The sequence below is a fragment of the Diabrotica virgifera genome, chromosome 7 (assembly GCF_917563875.1).
Source record: "Diabrotica virgifera virgifera chromosome 7, PGI_DIABVI_V3a".
NCBI classification, from domain to species: domain Eukaryota; kingdom Metazoa; phylum Arthropoda; class Insecta; order Coleoptera; family Chrysomelidae; genus Diabrotica; species Diabrotica virgifera.
This window is the reverse complement of record NC_065449.1, coordinates 147,051,103-147,075,885: the sequence shown is the minus strand read 5'-3', so window position 1 is coordinate 147,075,885 and position 24,783 is coordinate 147,051,103. Positions and strand designations below refer to the sequence as shown.

Genomic DNA, 24,783 nt, shown 5'->3' with positions numbered 1-24,783 from the left:
AAATTTTTAAATTTCATTAATTATTCTTAACGAAGTTGATAATCTATAGGCTAACATTATTCTTCCTATACATACATATATATTATTTTTAAGATATTTTAAAAGTATCTACTTATAAGTATGTGTTAAGTATGTACTTATAAGTATGTGCTAAGAATATTCGGTAAAAGTATATTCTGAGAATAGTATCTACTTATAAGTATGTGTTAAGAATGTACTTATAAGTATGTGCTAAGAATATTCGGTAAAGGTACATTCTAAGAATAAACTTTTACGAATATTCCGAGTTACTACGTACACGAATGTACTCAGTATATTCGGTACGAGAATATACTTTAAAGTATGTGCAAAGAACATGAAATTTAGAATGTTTTTTAAGGTACATGCTATGCTTGTACTACGCATATACTAAAAAGAATATACTCTGACGAATGTTGGTAGTATATGCTTAGAACATGATACGAACATCATTGTTATGTGGGTTAAGCTATCACTTTTAGAATCAATGGAAATTAATAAATTGTATAAAAAATAGTAAAAATACAGATATAATTCTGAATGACCAACTCGAGACAAACAACTCCCCACTCCTCAACCTCTTCAGTTAAAGACTTAAAAAGGCAAACACATTGTAAAATATATCACTTGAGAAAGGCACTTTGCCGAAACAGCTGTAGTAATAACAAAGTTGTAATAAATTTTGTGGAAGTATAGAAAAACAAACGTTTTTCAGTGTTTTATTGTGAGAAATCAAAGTATTGTGTTATGCAGACGACGCCGCATTAATCGCCGAGACAGAAGACGATCTCCAAAGATTAACACACATCTTTAATACAACAGCCAAGAAATACAATATGATAATATCAGCAGAAAAAACCAAATGTATGACAACATCTAAATAGCCACTACGATGTAAAATCGAAATTGATGGGAAAATAATAAAGCAGGAAGCAAGGTTTAGATATAACCAGTTACGGAGATGTTGAAGAGGAAGTACGACAACAAAGCTTAAAAGCAAGTAAAGCGGCGGGATCTCTTAACGACACAATCTGGAAGAACAAACACTTAAGACAAGACACAAAAGCAAGAATCTATAAAGCAGCAATTAGACCTATATTAACATACACGGCGGAGACAAGGCCTGACACATCTAAAACGAGACGACTACTAGAAACAACAGAGATGAAAATACTCCGACGAATATCAGGGAAAAGTCTGTTGGATAGGGAGAGGAGCGAAAACATAAGAAGATCATGCAATATAGAAGACATAAATGGATGGGTGACAAAACGGAAACAGGAGTGGAACGAACACATTAGTAGAATGGCAGAGGATAGGATAGTACGAATAGCACGAGATAAGTCACCAAATGGACGAAGAAGTATTGGCAGACCAAGAAAAAGATGGTGCGATAACCTAAACAATTTAGGAGGATAATATTGAAGAAGAAACAGGCTTTAAAGCCTACATACAAGAAGGAAGAAGAAGAAGAAGAAGATTTTAATGCTCGAATGGGCAACCAAGCAACCAAGCAAATGTATTTCAAATTGAATAAATTATATACGTTCTTCTTTTTGTCTCAATTAATTGCATTCAAAATTTTTTTTTCAGCACCCTGTATAAATTATATTGTTAATGTTTATATTATTGAATAGAGAATTTAATATCCTTTCAAATGAGCTATTACACGACCCCTATTCTTATTTAAAAAATCATCGATTGCGTCATCACGCCCAGATTAATGACGTCACTAGTATGAAATATATGCCAAAAAATTATACTTTAAAAATAAAAATCGATCTGATTTGTAATTTATCTCCAGAGTGGCCCGTTCTCGAGGAAACGAATGTATTCCAACTCAAACTTCCTCACTGTACCTATAACTTCAGAGGCTTATATCTTAAAACCATGAATTTTTACAGCTACGCGCCCATTGAGTCTTTTGTTCTACACATCAAGGACTACCAGAACCCAAAGTTTCAGAGCATTTATCATTTCCCATAAGGTTTCTGCGGGGTGCTTTGATTCAAAAATGAGAAAGTTTCGTTTTTTTTTTTAATACAGTTTACATTACATTAAGTTAGTGGCTCCTTTTTCATAGATCAGTATAATATTCTTTCATATTTATTTGGCAGCATCCTGTATAATAAAATATATTATGTAGACAATAAAATTAAGAGATTTTTATGCGTTCAAACTAAAATAGTAATTGTCAAACTAAAAACCAAACTAGAAAGCATTTTGTACAGCTACAATGAAGGGTTATTTGTTATTTAAAAAAATAGTCTTGATCACTTTTTGATTAAATAATTAACGAAAAAGTTAAAGAATAATTAAAATTTAAGCTCTTCAAAGGCGTGTATATTATATTGTATTCGTTGTAATCAAAGAAGCCAGATACAAGTAACTACCTGAACGATTTGTTGCTCGAACAGAAGCCATCTGTAATAAATAAAACACATTTCTCTTTGATTTATTAAATGATTTGTGCAAGTCCACGTCTGAAGCATACAAGGTTTATAACCAAATGAGGTTATTTAACTTGGTAAATTTATAATGTACATTCTCGCATTTTATAGGTTGAAAGCCGTTTCAATTCGCTCTGTTATGTTGCACACCTGCAGAATATTTACGTCGAACAAACGCACGCAGTGTATGTACCTATGCGATCAAAATCTTCGATCACCGCTGCGGTCTATAACAGACCACTTTTTTCTGTAATTAAATTAAAATTGTTGTCTTTAACTCCCTGCTAGATCGGTTGGTTTGCTGAATTCAATTTTCACTAATTAACTCTTTGTTACTTCAGCAAATCAAAGAAAACAACAGTAAAAAGTAGCCGATTGTTGTTTATGTCAAATGTAACGCAAAAACACCATTTACTTTCAAATTTTCCACTGTACACTACTGCTTGAAGTAAGCACAATAAAATACCTGAAGATTGGCGAACGAACTAACTAATTCGACTTTTCAAAAAAGTGAATAAAAAACAGCCAGAAACCTACAGAGGTATCAACCAGAGGCTATTATACTTCAAATCATTGCCGAGGCACTACACAATTTTCGGGCGCCTAAATATGATTTAATAATAATAATAACTTTACCCTCCGTTACTCGCACACGGTGTATGAGACCGGCCCTCTAAATAACTTCCTATAACTCTGATTGTAGTGGAGATTTTGAATTGCTGCTGCATATACCTCTTCAGTCATCAGTCAACTGAGTGTGAAGTCCACGTGCAGTGTAAAAAAGAGTATGGTACTTTTATTATTAGGCAACACCTATTAATTAGTAAGGTAATTAAAAGTTGTAAGGTAATTTAAGATATTTTTCTTATTTTTAATATTTATAAATTTGTTTATTTATATTAACATATGGATTACGAGAAGAAGAAGCAAAGATTATTAAAATTATTTGAGCAAGTATCGACTGACGAGGAAACGTATGAAGATGATGATAAACAAAGTTACTTTTTGTTAAAGTAATATAATGTTGACACAAGTGCATATCTACAAAATTATATGATCATATATTCATTAAATAATATAATTGTACACAATTTTGCAAAAAAATTTTTTTTCAAATATTGCTGACCCATATTTTTGGACCCGGTCTTCTGCACCGTGCGCGAGTATTCGATCACAAAAAATTGGCGCGAGTAACGGAGGGTTTAATTATTTAATAGAAATATAGTTGCACCAGAAATTTAAATTTTGATTAACAATAAATAAAAATTATTTTTAAACAATTATAAACATTGTTTAAATATAGTGTGTCGCATTTAAAATGAAGGCAGCTCTATATTTTGGCTATTAAAATAAATACAGATTTAAAGTTTTCCACAGTCATACAGGTTGAATATTCACATTTTTTAAGGTACTCAGCTGGAATTTAAATTTTAAACGCAGCCTACTGCGACTCCACAACCAGGGTAAATTTTCGATATTTTGCTTCGCATTAGAGATATTCGTAAAAGTTTTTTGAAAAGTTGTTCCAAATATTATTCTAACCCCAAAATTTTATGACAAAATTCGCACTTTTAGTTTTTTAATTAGTCATGTCCTGAGATGCAAATCGGGACAGCTGAAATGAAGTTTAGGGTCCTGACTACAAATACTGAGAAAAAAGTGACAAGAGAATTTTGCTATACAATTTGATATGGTATTCTAACCCAAGAATAATTTAAAAATTGTTCTTGGGTTAGAATAATTTTTAAGTACAGTGGAACCCCCATAAGTCGGCCCCCGATAACCCGGAAGTCCGGCTAACCCGGACTGATTTTCATCAGACAAACATTTCAACAATAAAAATGTATGTAATATAATATTTGAGAGATAATGGGTATTTGTGTAATATGAATTATACAATAGTAAAAATGACTCATGACAGACAGCGACAGAACAACGTTCATTGTCTCGGATTATCGGAAACAACAGGCACCTGTTATTCCTTTATTTATTTCAAACTGTCTTAGCATTGTTTAAAAAAGACTAAAAGACTATTTAAAAAATTATTTTTTAAACAATGGTCTTAGTCTCCACTGTTCTTAAATAACATAACATCGTTCCGATTGTGACCGTATTGTGTGTAGTACAGTCGTATTTCAATTATAACGGAGTTTGTCTGTAAGTCTACGGTATTTTATTAATTTTTACCATATTTTCCGGCTAACCCGGATTTTCGATAACCCGGATCGGCCGTGGTCCCGATTAATCCGAGTTATTGAGGTTCCACTGTACCTACTTTTTCAAATAACTTTTTACGATATCTCTAACGCGAAGCAAAATATCGAAAATTTACCTTGTTTGTGGAGTCGCAGTAGCTGCGTTTAAAATGTAAATTTCAGCTAAGTATCTTAAAAAATGTGAACATTCAACCTGTATGACTGTGCAAAACTTCAAATTTGTATTTATTTTGATAGCCAAAATATAGGGCTTTTCCTTTTGTAAATAATTTGGATGTTGAACCATAAAAAGATAGACCGTTAATGTTACAATTTGTCCTGCTGTACTGCTTCTCTTGACTAATGTACCAATTGATGAAATATGTTCAGGAGATCGCTTATGTTGAATAACTATGCTATTGATAATTTTCCAGTCATTGTACCCATCGAAAGTTAGAAGAACAACAATTTTCGTAGAAATCAGTTCACAAATGTAACAATAAACACGGCTACATTAGCTTTCATTTTATAAACAATCGCAAATGTCGGGTTTTATTATTATCCAGTAATCCAGTTATGTAACACATTCATTAATTTGATAAATATATTAATTCGGTCGATTATTTATAAATCCTATATATCGCTATCCCCTATATCGCTAGGAAAAGAGATATTCCCATTGTCGTTTCCTATAGGAGATGACGGAGATGTACTTGTGACGGGTGAAGTCGCTTGAAAATCAACAGTGGAGTCATCATTTATCATTTCCTGTTTGTAAAATGAAAGAATTTTGAAAATTGATTTTGTTATTGCAATAAAAAATTTTTTTGGTGTTTTTTCCGGGCCCCATTGAAATGCGGGCCCGAGGCAGGTGCCTCACGGGCCTAGTGGTAAAATAGGCCCCGAGTATCAACTCGTTAAATACTACTCTAAAACTTACAACTAAAATTTTTACAAGAACTAATGAATCAGAAGATAAGTTAAGTAGATGAACAACAGGGTTACTGGAAGATCGTGTACTGATGCAATATTCGTCATGAAGCAAATTACTGAGAAATCACTAGAATATAATAGTCCAGCAATTCTATGTCTAATGGACTCAAAGACAGCATTTTTCAGAATAAGACTCAAAGATATAATCTATATTCTGAATAGTAGAAAAGTTCCCGTAGATATCATAAAAAATATAGTCAGAATAGAGAGTAAAACTACTTTTAAATAAATAAAAAAAAAGAATAGCTGGGCAACTTAACAAACCTATAGACATAGGCAGCTGAATAAAACAGGGGGAATCATTGAGCCCTATGCTCTTCAATTTAATCATGGATGAAATCATCAAAACCCTTAACAAAGGAACAGGATACAGAATGTTAAACAAAGAAGTAAAAATACTCTGTTACGCAGACGACGCAATACTGATAGCCTAAATTGGTGGTCTGCAAAAATTAGTTCACAGTCTTAACATAAGAGCAAAAGAATTTAGTATGACAATTTCATATCAGAAAAATAAATCAATAGTAATCAGTATCAGGCAAGAATCTATAAAGCAGCAATTAGACCTATATTGACATACACGGCGGAGACAAGACCTGACACATCTAAAACGAGACGACTACTAGAAACAACAGAGATGAAAATACTTGAAAATACTTCGACGAATATCAGGGAAAAGTCTGTTGGATAGGGAGAGAAGCAAAAACATAAGAAGATCATGCAATGTAGAAGACATGAATGGATTGGTGACAAAACGGAAGCAGGAGTGGAACGAACAGATTAGTAGAATGGCAGAGGATAGGATAGTACGAATAGCACGAGATAAGTCACCAAATGGACGAAAAAGTAATTGCAGACCAAGAAAAAGATGGTGCGATAACTTAAATAATTTAGGAGGCTAATATTGAAGAAGAAACAGGCTTTAAAGCCTACATACAAGAAGGAAGAAGAAGAAGTAATCAGTAAAGAAACAATGGAACTTAAACACCTTGGAAATATACCGTCCAGCTACGGAGACCTGGACAAAGAAGGGAGAAATTAAGTACAAAAAGCAAATAGACTGGCAGGATGCCTTAATAACACTATATGGCTAAACCGACAGAGTTGATACACTGAGATGAAGTCAAGAATTTATACAGCCAGTGTAAGACCAATAATGGCATATGCATTTTAAACAAGACTCAATACAGCCACAACACAAAAACTTCTAGAAACGGCAGAAATGAGAGTACGGAGAAGAATTACACGAAATATGCTGAGAGATCGAAAGAGGAGTGAAAACATTAGAAGAAAATGTAACGTACAGTGTATAAACGAATGGACACTAAATATTTATGAAAACGAATAACCACATGAGCAGAATGTGAGAGACCCGTGTGGTCAAAATAGCAAGAGATAATATATCACCTATCGGTAGAAGAGGTATTAGCCGATTTACCCCAGGCTGTGGGTGAAAAAACGTGATATAATTCAGGAATTTTTGAAACCTATCAGGTGTTGTAAAGGACGATGCCAGGAATAACTTATACTAAAATGTAACCAAAAATTTTGTGCGGTTTTTTATTTATGACGATTTTCATTTGTTAAATTTGCAATTTTTAAAGATTTTTAATTTTGCAGCTTAGGATATTCATTTTAGAGAAAAACTTTTAAATAGAAAATTGTAGTAAATTAAAAAACCTACAATTTGAGTGATGGAAAGTTTTATTTCGTTAAACAGCCTGCGAAATGTCCAAAATGGCCGTTTTTTACAATTGCCTTATTTATTGTAAAAATAACTTTTATGTATTTTTTAAGGCTTTAAAATGAGGATCTTTCAATACTAAACATAAAAAAAATTTGTAGTGCCGGTTGGTTAACTTGTTGTTTAGATATTATAATTTGTTTATCTCAAGAGGTGAAATGTCCAAGGCTATAACTTTTTGAAAAAAATCGTACAGAGTTAATCTAAGATCCACTCTCCTTCTCAAGACTTATATTTGCATATTCTGATGTAAATAAATGCGTATAACATTTTTCAACCTATTATTTCGGGTTTGAAAATACGGGGGCAAATTTCTTTATAAACATTTAGAACTGAAGCCGCCCCTGTACATCCTATGAGTTTTTAACTTGCAGGTTATTGTTGCTAAAGACAAAATAAAGAGTCAAAACTAAATAAAAATTTTCTACGACCAACTGAAGCCGAGATAATTGTTTTTGTTTTCTTAAATCGTAGTGACTTTATTTATAACAATTAAGAAATTATTTCACAGTCATTGACTAAAGAAAGACTTATATAATCTTAAAATAAAAGTTATTTTAACCGAAAATTACATTTATTTATTAAAAATGGTTTTTAAAGTGCAATGGAGATTTATTTTTCGTTACGACTAGGAGTGTCGGTTGCCCTTAGCAACGGCTAGCAACTTATAATACATTGAATCACGGTTTTCGCTTTAAATTTTAAAGCACTGCTTGGATTGACATGAAATTTGGCAAATACATAGATAACACGTTTTTAGGCGGTTTTTGACAAATAACTCAAAAAATAAGTGTTTTATTGAAAAAAATTGGGTTTAAACAAAATATAGCAAATTAAAAATTGAAAAAAATGATGTATGCAAATCTCTAGACCCAGTATAAACAAAGTTCTAGCTAATGAAAAATAGGTTCATATCCGTCAAATTTCAAAGTGAATTATTTCAGCGTGAAATAATCAAAAAATCATGCACTTTTTGGAGAAAAATCATTTTTTAAAGTATTTAAAAAATATGTATATCTGTTTTTAAAAAATGTTTATAGCATCAAAAGTAAGCAAGTTACGCTGAAAATAAAGTTGATCTCTTTTTTTTTTGTTCAAAAAACTCGAAAGTCAACCCCTAATTAGCATATTAAACCAAATTAATCATTACCGCTTCACAAGTTACTTTGCTCATGTATTATTTATATGATCTGTAAGTATCATCGGTTCAAAGGGCTTATTTAAAAAAATGGTTTTAAAGTAAATCTGTTTTAATTTTTAATTAAAAAAAAATGTTTTTTTTAAATAACTTAAAATTTATTAATGTGACCAAAAATCACAAAGAGTAAGTAAAAAAATTTAGTTTTTGCTGTTATGAATATTTTGGATTTTTTTCTTTTTTTTTTTGGAAGGCAAAAATTTGTGAAGATATGGCTGTTCTAAAGCATACACTCGTGATTATTGACTAGTTCAAGTCCTTTTAACTACTGCCCCTTCAAAAATAAGCACTTTGAACCGATGAAACTTACAGACATAAACGACACATACAGGAGTAAAACAACATTGAAGTAAAATTGATTAATTTCATTTTTGATGCTAATTAGGGGGTGACTTTCCCGAGTTTTTTGACAAAAAAAGGGATCACCTTTATTTTTAGCGTAACTTGCTTATTGATGCTATAAACTTTTTTAAAAAACAGATATACATATTTTTTATACACTTTAAAAAAGTTGTAATGATTTTTCTCCAAAAAGTGCATGATTTTTCGGTTATTTCACGTTGAAATAATTCACTTTGAAATTTGACGAATATGAACCTCTTTTTCATTAGCTAGAACTTTGTTTCTACTGTGTCTAGAGATTTCACGCGTACACCATTTTTTTTCAATTTTTAATTTGCTATATTTTTGTTGAAACTCTTTTTTCAATAAAATACCTACTTTTTGAGTTATTTGTCAAAAACCGCCTAAAAACGTGTTTTTTTTTGTTATTGGAAAATGAGGTATTTACTCGAATATAACTCGAAAGGTATGAACTTATTTTGAACATATATTTTTTCACCCACTATAAGGGGTGAAACTCACCCCTAGGACAAAAGCATACAGAGGCCCAATATCATTTTTATTCTTTAACATGTTATCTATGTGTTTGTCAAATTTCATGTCAATCCAAGCGGTGCTTTAAAATTTAAAGCGAAAACCGCGATTCAATGTATTATAAGTTGCTAGCCGTTGCTAAGGGCAACCGACACAATAAATCACAGTCGAAACAAAAAATAAATCTCCACTACACTTTAAAAATCATTTTTAATAATGAAGTGTAACTTTAGGTTAAAATAATTTTTATTTTAAGATAATATCAGTCTTTCTTTAGTCAATGACTGAAATAATTTCTTAATTGTTATAAATAAAGTCACTACGATTTAAGAAAACAAAAACAATTATCTTGGCTTCAGTTGGTCGTAGAATATTTTAATTTGGTTTTGAATCTTTATTTTGGCTTCAGCAACAATAATCTGCAAGTTAGAAACTCATAGGATGTACAGGAGCGGCTTCCATTTTAAATGTTTATAACGAAATTTGCTCCCTTATTTTCAAACCCGAAATACGAGGTTGAAAAATGTTATACGCATTTATTTACATCGGAATATAAAAATATAAGTCTTTAGAAGGAAAGTGGATCTTGGATTAACTCTGTACGATTTTTTTTCAAAAAGTTATAGCCTTGGACATTTGGCCTCTTGGGATAAACAAATTATAATATCTAAGCAACAAGTTCACAAATCGAGCACTACAATTTTTTTTAAAGCGTTAAAAAATACATAAATGTTATTTTTACAATAAATAACTTAATTGCAAAAAACGGCCATTTTGGACCTTTCGCAGGCTATTTTGCAATAACGTATTAACGAAATTAAACTTGCCATAGCTCAAATTGTAGGTTTTTTAATTTACTACAATTTTCTATTTAAAAGTTGTTCTCTAAAATGAATATCCTAAGCTGCAAAATTAAAAATCTTTAAAAATTGCAAATTTAACAAATGAAAATCTTCATAAATAAAAAACCGCACAAAATTTGTGGTTACATTTTAGTATAAGTTATTCCTGGCACTGTCCTTTATAACATCTGATAGGTTTCAAAAATTCCTGAATTATATCCTGAAATCGACCTATTTTTCACCCACAGCTTGGACTAATTGCGCAAAAAATGGAGTGACAACCATCCATAGAGGTATTAATCCGCCAATGAAAAGCAGGATTGCTTATAAAGAAGAAGAAAAGGAGAAGATACTACTGCTTGATTTTTATTTGCGTAGTACAGTTGAAGCATTTTAGGTCGCAATACATATCTTCCGATTCTTTAACTTCTTCAAATAATGACGGTATATACGCTTCATGATTTTCCTTATGGAACATATATTCTACACTCTGCAATGTTTAGTTGCAGCTTACAACGTACTCTGGATATACGGGGTGAGTGGGGAGGAACGCGTCAAACTTTAAGGCTGTATAATATACGTAAAAATAATCAAAAATAACGCATATGTTGTTATGTGATTTTCATTTGTTTCCGAGATATGGGGTGTTAAAATTTTTCTTACAAACTCACGATTTATTTGTTGCTCTAAAACCGGTTCAGGTGTGCAAATGAAATTTGGTGGGTTATTGCGCATATTTTGACACACACTTAAGAATTTTATATTCACCATTGGCGCGCATACGGATAAGGGTCTAAAATGTTTTAAAGAAAAAAAAAATAGTACGCCACTAAGATATTTCAAATTAAAAATTATTGTTGAATTCCATGTTCAATTTCTGACAAACCATCTATCTTCATGTTTGTTCATACGACGCTTCGTTTTCATGCAAAAGATAAAATATCTTAACGCTTACAAAGTATTCGAAATAAGTTTTTACACATTCATATAAAAACTTCGTCGAAAAATTTGTAAGCGTTAAGATGTCTTATTTTTTGCATGAAAACTAAGGGTCGCATGAAAAAAAAGGGAAGATAGCTTTTTGTCACAAATTGAACAAGAAATTTAAGAAAAATTTTTAATTTGAAATATTTCAGTGGCGTACCATTTTTATCTTTAAAAAATTTCAGACTATTACCCGTACGCGCGCCAATGGTGAATATAAAATTCTTAATTGTATGTCAAAACATGAGCAATAACTATGTCTTAAAACCCACCAAATTTCATTTGCACACCTCAACCGGTTTTAGAGCAATAAATAAACCGTCAGTTTGTAATAAAAATTTTAACACCCCGTATCTCGGAAACAAATGAAAATCGAACAACAACATATAAGTTATTTTTGATTATTTTTACGTATATTATACAGTCTTAAAGTTTGGCGCGTCCCTCCCTACTCACCTATATAGAGTATAGAGGTATTCTACCATAAATCACGTTTTTACATGATACGTTGTAAATGTCTACTCATCATCATCATTATTATGTTTGCCCTTATTTTTATATACCGTAGGCTTGCCTACTAAAATAATCTATCTTTAAAATATCTAATAATGTTTCTATCCTTTGCTCATACCAATGGTAATAGATCGTAACCTGTTATCTTTAAATTGAAAAAAAAAACTAAGATATTTTTGAAGTACGTAAAAATATGTACCGGGTGTACCAATAAGAATGGCTCTCGGCCATATCTGAGGAACCGTTTATAGTACAGCTTTGAGAAATAAATACTTATAACAAAAGTAGCCTCGGGAAAAGCCTGGAAATTATTTTCATAATTGTAGGTCCACCGCTAGAGGGCGTAATTGAATATCAAAAATTAAAAAATCAAAATTGTACAAAATTTACCTAATGAAAGGGCACTGGAAATCCAATCATCGTATTCTTTATAAAATTCTGCGCATATTTCATTTCACAAGTTTAAGTCTACCTTTGTAAATAAGAGGTGGGGGTGAGTGGGAACCTTCTTTTGAAAAAGTGGCTGGGGTTCTGCTAAATCGAATTTTGCATACTTGGTCTTGTTGAAAACAGCTCTTTTTTGTCAATGTAAGTGTCTTATTTTCGAAATAGCCTAATAAGTAATATGCAAGCTAGGAGGCGTTATTTAATTATTTTCAGAAATCCAGTTTTCTTTGGAAAATATTAAATACAAGTATGATTTTTTACATTGGAATACTAGTCAAACTTTTCAATGATGTTTATTCGACTGGTGATATCCCTGAAGATTGGTTAAAGTCCGAATTCATAACCCTACCAAAAAAACAACGTCCGAAAAACTGTAGCGACTATAGAATGATAAGCCTTATGAGCCACACCTTGAAAATCTTTCTACGTATCATCCACAGTAGAATCAGAGATAAATGTGAAGAAGACCAGGATGAAACACAATTTGGCTTCAGAAATTGACTGGGAACCCGGGACGCACTCTTTGCACTAAATGTGTTATTGCAGAAATGCCGAGATCAAAGGAAAGACGTCTTTGCTGTATTTATTGACTATGAGAAGGCCTTTGATCGAGTACAACATCACAAATTAATTAAAATATTAAAGGATAAAGGAGTTGATAGTCAATATGTGCGAATCATAGAAAAATTATACTGGCGTCAAACAGCGACAGCTTGCATAAATGGAAAATCAACAGAAATATGCAAAATACAAAGAGGTGTCAGACAGGGTTGTATACTGTCCCCACTGTTGTTCAATTTGTATTCAGATAGAATATTTAAGGAAGCGCTGCATAATTTGGAATGGGGTGTGAAGGTTAATGGAATTCTGATAAACACAATCAGATATGCAGACGATACAGTTATTTTAAGTGATGATATGAATGGATTACAACACCTTTTAAATGCCATTGACACAGTGGGAAGAGAGTTTGGCCTAAATATAAACTGTTCAAAAACAAAATACATGGTATTTAGCCGTTTGGCCCATCAAGATTCACGTTTATATATTGATGGTCATATAATTCAAAGAGTACCCAGTTTTAAATATCTTGGTTGCCATATTACTGAACAACTAGATCCAGATAAAGAGATAAAATGTAGAATCGAGATAGCCCGCACCACATTTTTAAAAATGAGGTCATTCTTCTGTAATGATACCTTGCAACTTCAACTTCGAAAGCGCATGATTAAATGCTACATTTGGTCAGTCCTCTTGTATGGTGTCGAAGCATGGACATTAAAAATATCCACCATTAACCGTTTGGAGGCCTTTGAAATGTGGCTGCACAGACGTATTCTGAAAATACCATGGACGGCTATGCTGACAAATGTGGCAGTCCTTAAGAGAGCAAATGCTACCCGCGAGCTGCTTGATAACATCAAATATAGAAAGATGGCCTATTTTGGACACGTAGTAAGGGGAGACCGGTATAATATTCTTCAACTTATTATGATGGGTAAAATCGAAGGACGCAGAGGAATTGGTAGAAAGCAGGCCTCTTGGTTGAAGAATATCCGGGAGTGGACAGGAATAAAGAAAGCAGAACACCTATTTAGAATAGCTCGAGACAGAGACAGTTTCGCCATGTTAATCGCCAACGTCAAGGGGACTTGACAGGGCACGTTAAGAAGAAGATGATTTTTTAATCCTGTGTTACATAATTAGAGCAAAGTAGCAACATAATACCGAAAACCGCATGTCGATAAATTTTTTCTATCTCGAGATATCTTAAGAAATGTGTAAATTTTAAACATAGCTGTTACTGTCACCGGTAAACGAGGTTAAGGAAAAGTAGCGTGCTATGGAAAACACAAATAAACATTTTCCAGATGTAAACGTATATAATTAATTAAAACAACAATAAGACAAACAACACTATAAAATATCACAAAGAAATAAATGCAACTACTTACTTAGTGACGACCTAACTGTTCAAATTGTTGCTTATCATTTTCGATGCAAGACGCATTTACTCTTTCAAGAGTAGATTGAACAGCAGTCTCAATTTCTGCTTTCACAATGCTTTGAATGGCCTTTCGTATTCTCTAGAATCTAGAGTCTAGATTCTAGATCATGTTTTCTCGAGTAGTGGGCCTAGCGGCAAAAACCAGGTGTTTTATCCGTCCCCATAAAAGTCTAAAACAGTTAAATCTTTTGCCATTCAATCTATACTATACTCTTGAAAGAGTAAATGCTTGCATCGAAAACGATGGGCAACAATTTGAACATTTAGGCAGTCACTAAGACTAAGTAAGTAGTTGCTTTTATTTCTTTGTTATATTTTATAGTGTTGTTTGTTTTATTGTTGTTTTAATTATTTATACACGTTTACATCTGGAAAATGTTTATTTGTGTTTTCCATAGCACACTACTTTTCCTTAACCTCGTTTACCGGTGAAGGTAAACGAGGTACGAAGGTAAACGTAACTGTTACTGACGGGTAACAGTTATGTTCAAAATTTACACATTTTTTAAGATATCTCGAGATAGAAAAAAGGTATCCACATGCTGTTTTCGGTATAATGTTGATAATTTGGTCTAATTTTGTAATACAGGATTAAAAATGCACACTTGTATTTAATATTTTCCAAAGAAATCTGGATTTCTGAAAATAATTAAATAACCCCTCCTAGCTTGCATATTACTTATTAGGCTATTTCGAAAATAGGACAAATACATTGACGAAAAAGAGCTGTTTTCGACAAGACCAAGCATGCAAAATTCGATTTAGCAGAACCGGACTTACAGCCACTTTTTCATAATAAGGTTCCCACTCACCCCCACCTCTTATTTGCAAAGGTAGACTTAAACTTGTGAAATCAAATATGCGCAGAATTTTATGAAGAATACGATGATTGGATTTCCAGTGCCCTTTAGGTGGATCTACAATTATGACAATAATTTCCAGGCTTTTCCCGAGGCAACCTTTGTTATAAATATTTTTTCTCAAAGCTGTACTATAAACGGTTCCTGACATATGGCCGAGAGCCATTCTTATTGGAACACTCGGTACTTACTAGTCAAAGTCAAGCGCTTTAGGCTTACAAAACCATCTTCAGAGCAATGAGCAAAAACTATAAAGTAGGTACCAATGTTAAAGAGGATCCCGTCTTTTATTGAAAACAATTAATTGAAAAAATTCCTTGAAGGGTTCTTCTTCCAAGGCTAAAAATACTTGGAGGATGATTGAAAATGTTTATTTAAATTAAAAAAAACGGCATATATTATTCGGGAATAAAGGACTTCATAAAAATACGTTAAAAAATCTGAGCATGGTAAGGCAAGGTGCAAGCATCCACCATCTGGAGTCGAGGCGGCTGACAGCATATTATCTGTTATCTTTTAGCTTTTGGTATTAATTAATGCGACACTTCATAAATTCATTCCCATAATAAATTCCTATCTAAAAATTATCTTTTCTACAAGATTCACGCATTGTTCTTCTTTTTTTTTTTAACTGTACAATATGCAGGAAGCAGGATAAATAGAAAGATGCTGAATTTCTTCGCTATTTGAATTCGCTAATACTTTAATTGCTATTTCACTCACTATTTATTTCTTGATTATTCTTTAATCTTTATTACCCACTTCGGGGTATGCTATCCCCACACCGACCCACACTGTCACTCTGAAGCTATAAATCAGATTATTCGTGACAAAACACAATAATGTGAACATCGTATGTGAAGACTGTATGGACATTATTAATCTTACTCCAATGGATTAGGTTAAATATTTGAATATATCTATTTGAATACTGAATGGGTTGCATATGTGAGTCCATATTAATTGAAGTAAAAAAAAACAGATTTACTTACAGTCATTTAATAATACTTCGACGACCGGTTTCGATCTCTACACTATTCAGATCATCTTCAGGTCGGCGTTACAAGTAGTTAAATGCTACAATTAAAGAAAAGCTACAACTAAAGAAGAAGACACACAAGAAGCACAACACACATCTGCCTTCGGGATCCATTCCAATTTACTGTGTTTTGACCTACGAAGCATGTCCGCTTGCCCAGTCCCTTATCTAGCTATCCTATTAGCATAAGTTGGACGTTTGAACATGTTATCGATGAACTTACAAAGCATTCCTTGTAACGGCATGTAAGTAGTAGGGGAGTGCAATTAGAACGAAAAGATACAATGTTTCGGAAAAAATCAAACAAGGTTATATTTTTCTAAAACTTTTTTTGTTAGTTTATAAATATGTTGAAGTAAAAAGTTCTACTCACAAATTTCGCCGCTGATTGTTTATTAATTGTTTAAACAATAACAATTGTTTTGTATAAATAATGTTAAGAGTATGGGTGAATTCAATATTTTATTTTGATAAAAAATATTTTTATTTTAGTTTTGATTATGCTGAACCCGAATCTGACATTACAATTTGCAAATTCAAAATGGCAGATTCAAAATGGCGGATTTTTCCTAAAAATCCTTAAAAAGTAGTTGAAAAATACGAATTTTTTTATAAAACGTGTTTGTTTACATATATGTGGATATTTTTGAGAAGTTGCTGAACCTGAATCAAATTTTGATAATTTAAATTATAAAATGGCAGATCCAAAATGGCGGATAACTTAAAAAATAGTTGTAAAATCATAATTTCTTTACAAAATTTATTTATTTCTAGTGCACTAGATGCAAAACTCGCTTATATGAGAGTTTTGATAAACCTATATATATTCAAAAACGACCGCTTTAAAACGTTAACAAACTGTTATCTTAATAATTTTTCTATTGATGAACAAAATATGTATTTTTTTTGCTCTTAATTAATATGAATCGTTTCGTTCGCTCTTAATTAAATTCGGCCTTACTCGTAATCATGTGAAAATTGTGCTTCTACCTTTTCAAAAAATTGTTGCAATGGGATCATAAATAAAAAAGTTATGCTTAGTAAAAAGCTCTACATATTCTAAAACTTTAAATGCAATCATAAAATATCAACTTTCATCAATTTTGTACAAGATATGTCAATAAATAAAAATTTCAGTTAGGAGTAAAATACCTACATTTTTCATAATACTGAAAATTGTTATTAGGGAAAGTTGTCCAGAATTAAAAGCGATGTGTCAATATGCAATTACACTCTTCTAATCGAAATATTGTGAACTATAAAATGTACATATATATTGCGCGAAATATAATTCTTTTACATACCTCGTATAATATTGATAAAATATAATATTTTATACTTGCATATTAAGTGTTAGACCATGCACAGCTATTTATGACGAATAATTTTCTTATTCGTAAAATTAATAATAAAACAGTTATCATAAATAATAAGTGAAAATGTAATGGTGTTGGGTATAAATAATTTGAAATAATGTTAAAAAAAACAAATTTTCGATTAGAAGGATATAGTTACATATTGGAACATAGTTTTTAATTCCAAACAACTTTTCTTTATAAAAATTTTCGATATTGTGAAATATAAAGGTACTTTACTCTTGAGTGAAATTCAAATTTTTTGACATACCTCCTACAAAATTAACAAAATTTGATATTTGATGGTTGAATCTTATGTTATATACGATGCAGAGTATTTTATAAAGAATAACCTTTTTTCGTAAAACTGATATTAAAAAAGTTATCAATAGGTTCCAAGTTACGCAGACATACTGTATAAGAGGTAAAAAAAATTTTTTTTGTTGAACATTTATTATTGTTGAAGCCTATTGTTAAATGTATTTTAGGTAAGTTTTACAGAAAAAAGTTTTGATCACTCTGTATATACATTTTTTCAGCTGGTAATTTTCAGTTTTTGTATTACATTTTTGTTATTTTTCTTAGTTTTCTCAAAAAGGAATTGTTTATTTCATTTTTAAACTAAAATAATTCAGTGTTTTTTAAAGATTTCATTCTAAGCTTTAAAAAAAATATCAAAAAAATTGTATTAGATTTATTCAAACTTGAGTAATACCGTCTTAAAATGGTGGGAATTCTGTAAAACTACGAAGTTTTCAAAAATTACATTTTTTGAGACATCGTATTATTTGAATTAAATTTTTGAGATTTTTTTTGAATGAAACATCGTTTAGTAAGATGATTGAGAGGTAAGTTATGCAAATTTGAGAGTTTTATAAGTAAAATTGTATTAGTTACACATTTTTAAATCATTTTTAAACAAAATTCATGTAAGGCTCATTTTCCGCCCACACCGTACTTATGTCCATACATTTTATTTATTTTTATTACAACCATAAGATAGCTTATTTCATCTTCTTTCATGTTTAATTTGTAAAATTTCTTTTGATCCATTATTTAAAGAATTACATTTAAAAAAGTCAACCGTGCACTTCTTCCAACGTTAGTTTACACTGCGCCAATGTGTGTGAGAAGGGTGACTTTAGCGTTATAAATAAAAAATTACAGAAGCTAGAGATTTAATTTTAGAAAAATCTTTATATAAGTTTTTTTTTTGTAAAATTTTCTGAATTTTTCAATGGTCAAGTCAGTTTTTTTCTAAAAATTATATTTTCGGAGTTATTTAAAAAAACATCTAACTTCGCTGTTCATTTGTTTAATAAAAAATGAAGCACCCACTTCTCGAGTAGAACTTTTTGATATATTGTTTATTAAACATTTCGTAATGAAATTACAAAAAGTTTTATCTTGTTTGATTTTTTCCGAAGTGAAAATCTAAATGCACTCCCCTATAGATCAAAATTATATAGTTTTTAGTTTTTTATAAAAAAGTTTTTAATAATTTTAAAATTTAACTTAATTCAACAAATAGTCATAAACCGCATGCATCTATGTGCGTATGCGTGCTTATGAGTACTTGTTTCTCATATGTGTGCATAGGTATTTATCAGTTTGTTGTTCTGAAATGTCAACAGTTGCATATTTTTCAAAAATTTTTGGGGCCTTCTATTTGCATTTTGATACAACCAGACAATGTTCTAACTCTGGCTTTCTTTAACTGTAGCATTTAACTACTTGTAACGCCGACCTGAAGATGATCTGAATAGTGTAGAGATCGAAACCGGTCGTCGAAGTATTATTAAATGATTGTGAGTAAGTCTGTTTTTTTACTTCATATCCATTTGAATATATTTGAATAAATATAAGTTTTAAATAGAACTTTACGGGCATCTTGTCTGTTGTTATCTGTGTAAGTTTAGCTTGTTCAAAGGTTTTACCTACTTTTCATATAAATGTGTATATGTTTTAGTGTAATATTTCACCATATGAATACCATACGATAAATAAATAAATGACAAAAGAACTTCGAAGTTTTATTTTCAGTAGTAATAACCCAAGGACATTGATAATTGTTCGAAAAAATTTTATAACAGATTTCGAAAGCTTGTTGCTTGGAAACAGACCGACGCCGTAGGCGGAGGTCTGTTGCCTGTAAGCAACAAGCTTGAGAAAGTTGTTAAAAAATTTTTGAGCATTTATCAATGTTCGAGGGTTATTCGGATAGAAAATTGGTTTATAAACATCCCTTTCCAATATTCCGAATGTCTCAGCCATTTGTAAATCAACTAATGTAATTTTAAAAATTGTTCTTTTAATCTGTAAGATTTAGGTTTAGGCACTCTATAAATTGTCGTCATTATTATTCAATATGCTCATTTGCTTTTTAGAATGCAAAATAAACGAACAGATAGTCACTGATGACAGAGATGTTACTTCAGACGATCCTTGTCTACAATGTCGATGTACAGGAAAAAAGATGGTTTGCTCTAAGAAAGCATGCCCTGTCTTGCAATGTGTTCAACAAAGACAAATTCATCCTATGGGCGAATGCTGTCCGAGATGTCAAGGTACCAGGGCCCTTGTTAGTCTGAAGAATACTTGTACCGTCAAAACATCATTATTCAGGTAACGTCAATTTGTCAGTCGGTAGCATAGAGTTTTGAGATATTATCCATCTAGATTATTCCGCAAAAATAGAGAAACACCTTCATAAAGTATGTGGTCTTCTCAATATTAATTGTTGCGCCACACCGTAGTGGTGTAATTGTATATTATCATTTTTATAAACTCTAAAGTAATGGCGGTGAGTTGTACATATGAGCTATTTATGAGCTCTCATATTCCGCAAATTAAAAATTTTGAGCTCTTTCCACTGAGCAAGAATTTAATATTTTAGTGGGAGGGCTGAGTCAGCCCCCCACTACTTAAAAATAGGAATATCGAATCGATTTTTGCGGCAGAATTACGAGCTATTTATGAGCTCTTTTTTTTATTTAATTTGATGGCTTTGGTAAAGACCAATTAGCCAGTTATGAGCTCTTGAAATGATATTGTTTCGATTTTTGAGCTCATCCCCTTCACCCCCAAACAACCATTTAATTGATTTAATTTAACAGAAAAATGCTGAGAAAACTTAAAATATATCGTATTGCGGATATAATTCCTATAGCTTATATACTCTAAGAATAATCTATTAAATCACGTGCATTTCGATTATTGAGCTACAACCCCTTCGCAAGAAAACTACCCCATCTTCCCGGCTTAAGAGAGAGTTGTTCTCGGCAAATTACGCGCATTTAGATCAGTAAATTGCAATTTATTTTGTATAGTGCAGTCACTGAAGGTAAAAAACAACGATTACCTTCAATTTCGGTGAACCTTCATAGATTTTCACGAAAATTGGTCAATGGTTAGAGGATACCTCAAGAAACAAAGGTGACATGGTGCCACCTTGCGCCTTTACCCTGAGGGTGAATACCGCCCCTTCTCGAGGGTGAAAATTATTTTATAAAAAATAACTGCACAAATCATTAAAAGGACAAATTATAAGCAAAATTTGTAATATAAAGTTATTAAAATAAGTCAATACTTTTTAAGTTATTAAAGATCAAAGATTTTAATTATTCGTGAAAAAATGCATGTTTTGAAGCGGTTTTTCGTAAATCACTGAAAAACTGTAAGTTTTTACAAAAAAGTTAATAGTAGTTTAATTCGTATAGCTTATATTCTAAGAATAAACTCTTAAATCACGCGCATTTCGACTATTGAACTGCAACCCCTTCGCAAGAAAACCATCCCATATTCCCGGCTTAAGAGAGAGTTTTACTTAAAATAATTTAAGTTAATTATTTGGCGACTACATATCGTTTAATAATTTATGAGCTCGCAAAATATACGCATCTCAATTATTTAATTGCAATTTTCTTTCTATAGTGCAGTCACTGAAGGTAAAAATCAACTATGACCTTTGATTTCGGTAAATCTCCATTAATTTTCACGAAAATTGGTGACCGGATAGTGGATACCTCAAGAACCAAAATTAACAATAACAACTTGCGGTTTTAGCCTGGGGTATATGTCACTCCTTCTCGGGGGTTAAAATTACTTTATTAAAAATAACCCCACAAATCGAGAGACGGACAAATTCTAAACAAAATTTGTTATATAATGTAATAAATCAATACTTTTTGAGTTATTAAAGATCAAATATTTTAATTTTTGTGACAGAAAATGCATGCTTTAAAGCGATTTTTCATAAATAACTCAAAAACTGTAAGTTTTTAAAAAAAGTTTTCATTACTAAAATTGAAGCTAATAAAAAATATAATAAATTGCTTACTTAAAAATAATGTTAATTTGAAATAAGTTATAGGTAATTAAATCTATATTTTTTCTGCGACTATTCAAATCTAAGGATTCAAGCTTAAATAACGGGAAAGAGATGCATTTTATGTAACACTTACTGAATACTTGTCAAAGTTCTTAGAAATACCTATCAAATGAGCTCCAGAAAAAGTTGATAGCATCAAAATTTATACTAATTTTTCCAAAAAAATGAATTTTTTTTAATAACTCTGTTAATTTTTATGATATCAGGCACATCCAACTATTTGGGAGGTAATTTCAAGAGCTATAAAACTGTATTACATTTAATCTTTCAAATACTTTATTTTTTTTTTAGGATAATAGTAAAGGGCTCCTGTTACATTGTTCTCGTAGTAAAATTTAGGCTTAAACGTTTCTATCTTCGTTATTTTGATTCATACAGAAATCAAAAGACAAGTAAAATCTTTGCTAATAAAGAAACTCAAATTTCGTTATCTATCATTTTTTACGTGTATCGAGTATTGTTTGAGTTATCATTAAAAGCAAATAATTTACAAAAATTTGCAAAATTTTGATTTTTTATATCCTATTTAAAATAATAACTCCAACAATACTTTACTTTACTTTAAGTACAACTCTCTCTTAAGCCGGGAATATCGGATGGTTTTCTGCGAAGGGGTTGTAGCTCAATAATCGAAATGCGCGTGATTTAAGAGTTTATTCTTAGAGTACATAAGTTATGGAAATTATATCCGCAATACGATATATTATAAGTTTTCTCAGCATTTTTCTCTTAAGTTAAATCAATTAAAGGGTTGTTTGTGGGTGAAGGGGATGAGCTCAAAAATAGAAACTATCCCCCCCACTAAAATATTAAATTCCTGCTCAGTGGAACGAGCTCAAAATTTTTAATTTGCGGAATATGAGAGCTCATAAATAGCTCATAAATCAGGGCTATTTGTTTTTAATTTTTGCAACTGGGGGGGGGGGGCAGCTCAACACGGGTGGTCTGTGGTGCAGTTGGACGATTACGAATGGAACGATCAAGGACACCCTTCTCTTGATAAATCTTCTTTAATGTATATTTTGCTGCCCTTGAGGATACGTGTATGGCTTAAAATTTCTATCTTTTCTGACTTATGTTTAAGTTCTATTTTTATAGGCCGGTTTTTATTATTTTGGTTTCCTACTCTATGAATATCTTGTATCTCCTCGTTTTCATTTATTGAAATTCTCATTTTATTAGTAATTTCTTTTACTTTATTTTTTTAAATTTCTCAATTTTCAATTTCTCTTTCATCTACACCATGTACGACGATGTTTCTCTTTCATATTTGTTTTTCTAGAGCTTGGATTCTTCTTTCTTTTGATTTCATTTTCTTTTTGATTTCCAGGTTTTCCTTTAATTGTATGTCGTTAATTGTATGTTAAAAAATACTAAAAAAATTACTACGTCTTATAACCCACCAAACACTACAATGTTGCCAGTAGTTTTGACAAAACCGTAAAAATGTGCAATTTTTGTTCTTCAACGCGTATCTTGAAAAAAAATGGCGTTACACGAATGTTGTACTAATTAACATCAATTATTTTTCATTTTTTTACCTATCATATACAGTCGGAAAAATGAAAGAATACCCATGAACGAACATATAAAACACGCTGTATTTTCCTGTCACCGTGTCACACAAAAAATTGGCCAGCGCAAGTACATGTAATAATTATTGTTACATGTACTTGCACTGGAAAATTTTCTTTGTGACACGGTGACAGGAAAATACAGCGTGTTTTATATGTTCGTTCATGGGTATTCTTTCATTTTTCCGACTGTAGACGGTGTTACCTTGTTCAGAAACACCTTGTATATTTAAAAGGTATTGGTATATCTCGCAAAAAGGTAAAAGGACTATATATATTTTAAAACCCCCAAAAAAGGGCTACAAATACAATACAGCACGTTTTCGCTCTAAAGAGAACATCATCAGCGTTCTTTGCAAGCTCTACATGCTAAGCCACCAAAAATACATGGGTTAAAACTCTTAAAATGTCGACTGACTGGCTTTTATCTTTCTCTATGTCAATACAGAAAATTCAACTCAACAACCCACGTGCTTTGTGGAAAGTCATATAGTGCCTTAGGGTATCCTTATTAATTTCATCCATCGTCAGGATTTAGCATACAACATTTTCATGTAAGACATTTAATCGACATTTTAAGGGTTTTAACCCATGTGTTTTTGGTGGCTTAGCATGTAGAGCTTGCAAAGAACATTTTTTATTTATTTATTTATTGTTTATACATATGACCTGGCCTCTAGTGACTAATCCAGGTCGTTTTTTCCTGATGGGAATACAGATATTTTTTTATATTTTTACATTTTTTACTAACCTACTAAATCTATTTTTACAATTTATTAACTAATTTGCCATAATCTATTAATTACATTTAACAAATACATTTAACAAATTTAAATAAACAATATATATTTGTTAAAATATTTTTGGTACCATCAACTCCCTTCTAAGTTATAAAGACAGACTCTAACGTATGGTCCTAAAGTTTTGGGAAAAATTTCACCTGGTCTGATTGAGAAGCAAAATGCATTTAACAAAGAAGGCCATGGAATTGAAATGTCATCAGTTATTGACATTTAATAAACAAAGCAGAATATTTTGGTTTGTGCTCTGCAAAATGTCTTATAAAATTGATATTCGTCGAGGTGTTTATAATATCGTTGGGCGAATGTCGAAACGAGATATTGTTAATATATATCGAGATCAAAACATAAGCAAATCGACAATTTATCGCACAATCAGAGAATGTGAAGAAGGGATACCATGTGTTAACTTGCGTAAAAGTGGCCGACCGCGGATTTTGAACCATATAAGAGAGGCAAGACTGATTGAAGCAGCTAAGAACAAAATTGGGGTCTCA

At 31.4% G+C, this 24,783-nt stretch overlaps 1 protein-coding gene across 1 annotated transcript in view; it reads left to right on the top strand.

Annotated features, from left to right (window-relative positions):
- The window catches only part of LOC126888281 (kielin/chordin-like protein), a 496,360-nt gene that overhangs the window by 444,472 nt on the left and 27,105 nt on the right, over positions 1 to 24,783 (top strand). Inside the window, exon 6 of the mRNA XM_050656396.1 lies at positions 19,910 to 20,147. Within this exon, the coding sequence (XP_050512353.1) occupies positions 19,910 to 20,147 (238 nt within the window). The remainder of the gene's footprint in view (positions 1 to 19,909; positions 20,148 to 24,783) is intronic.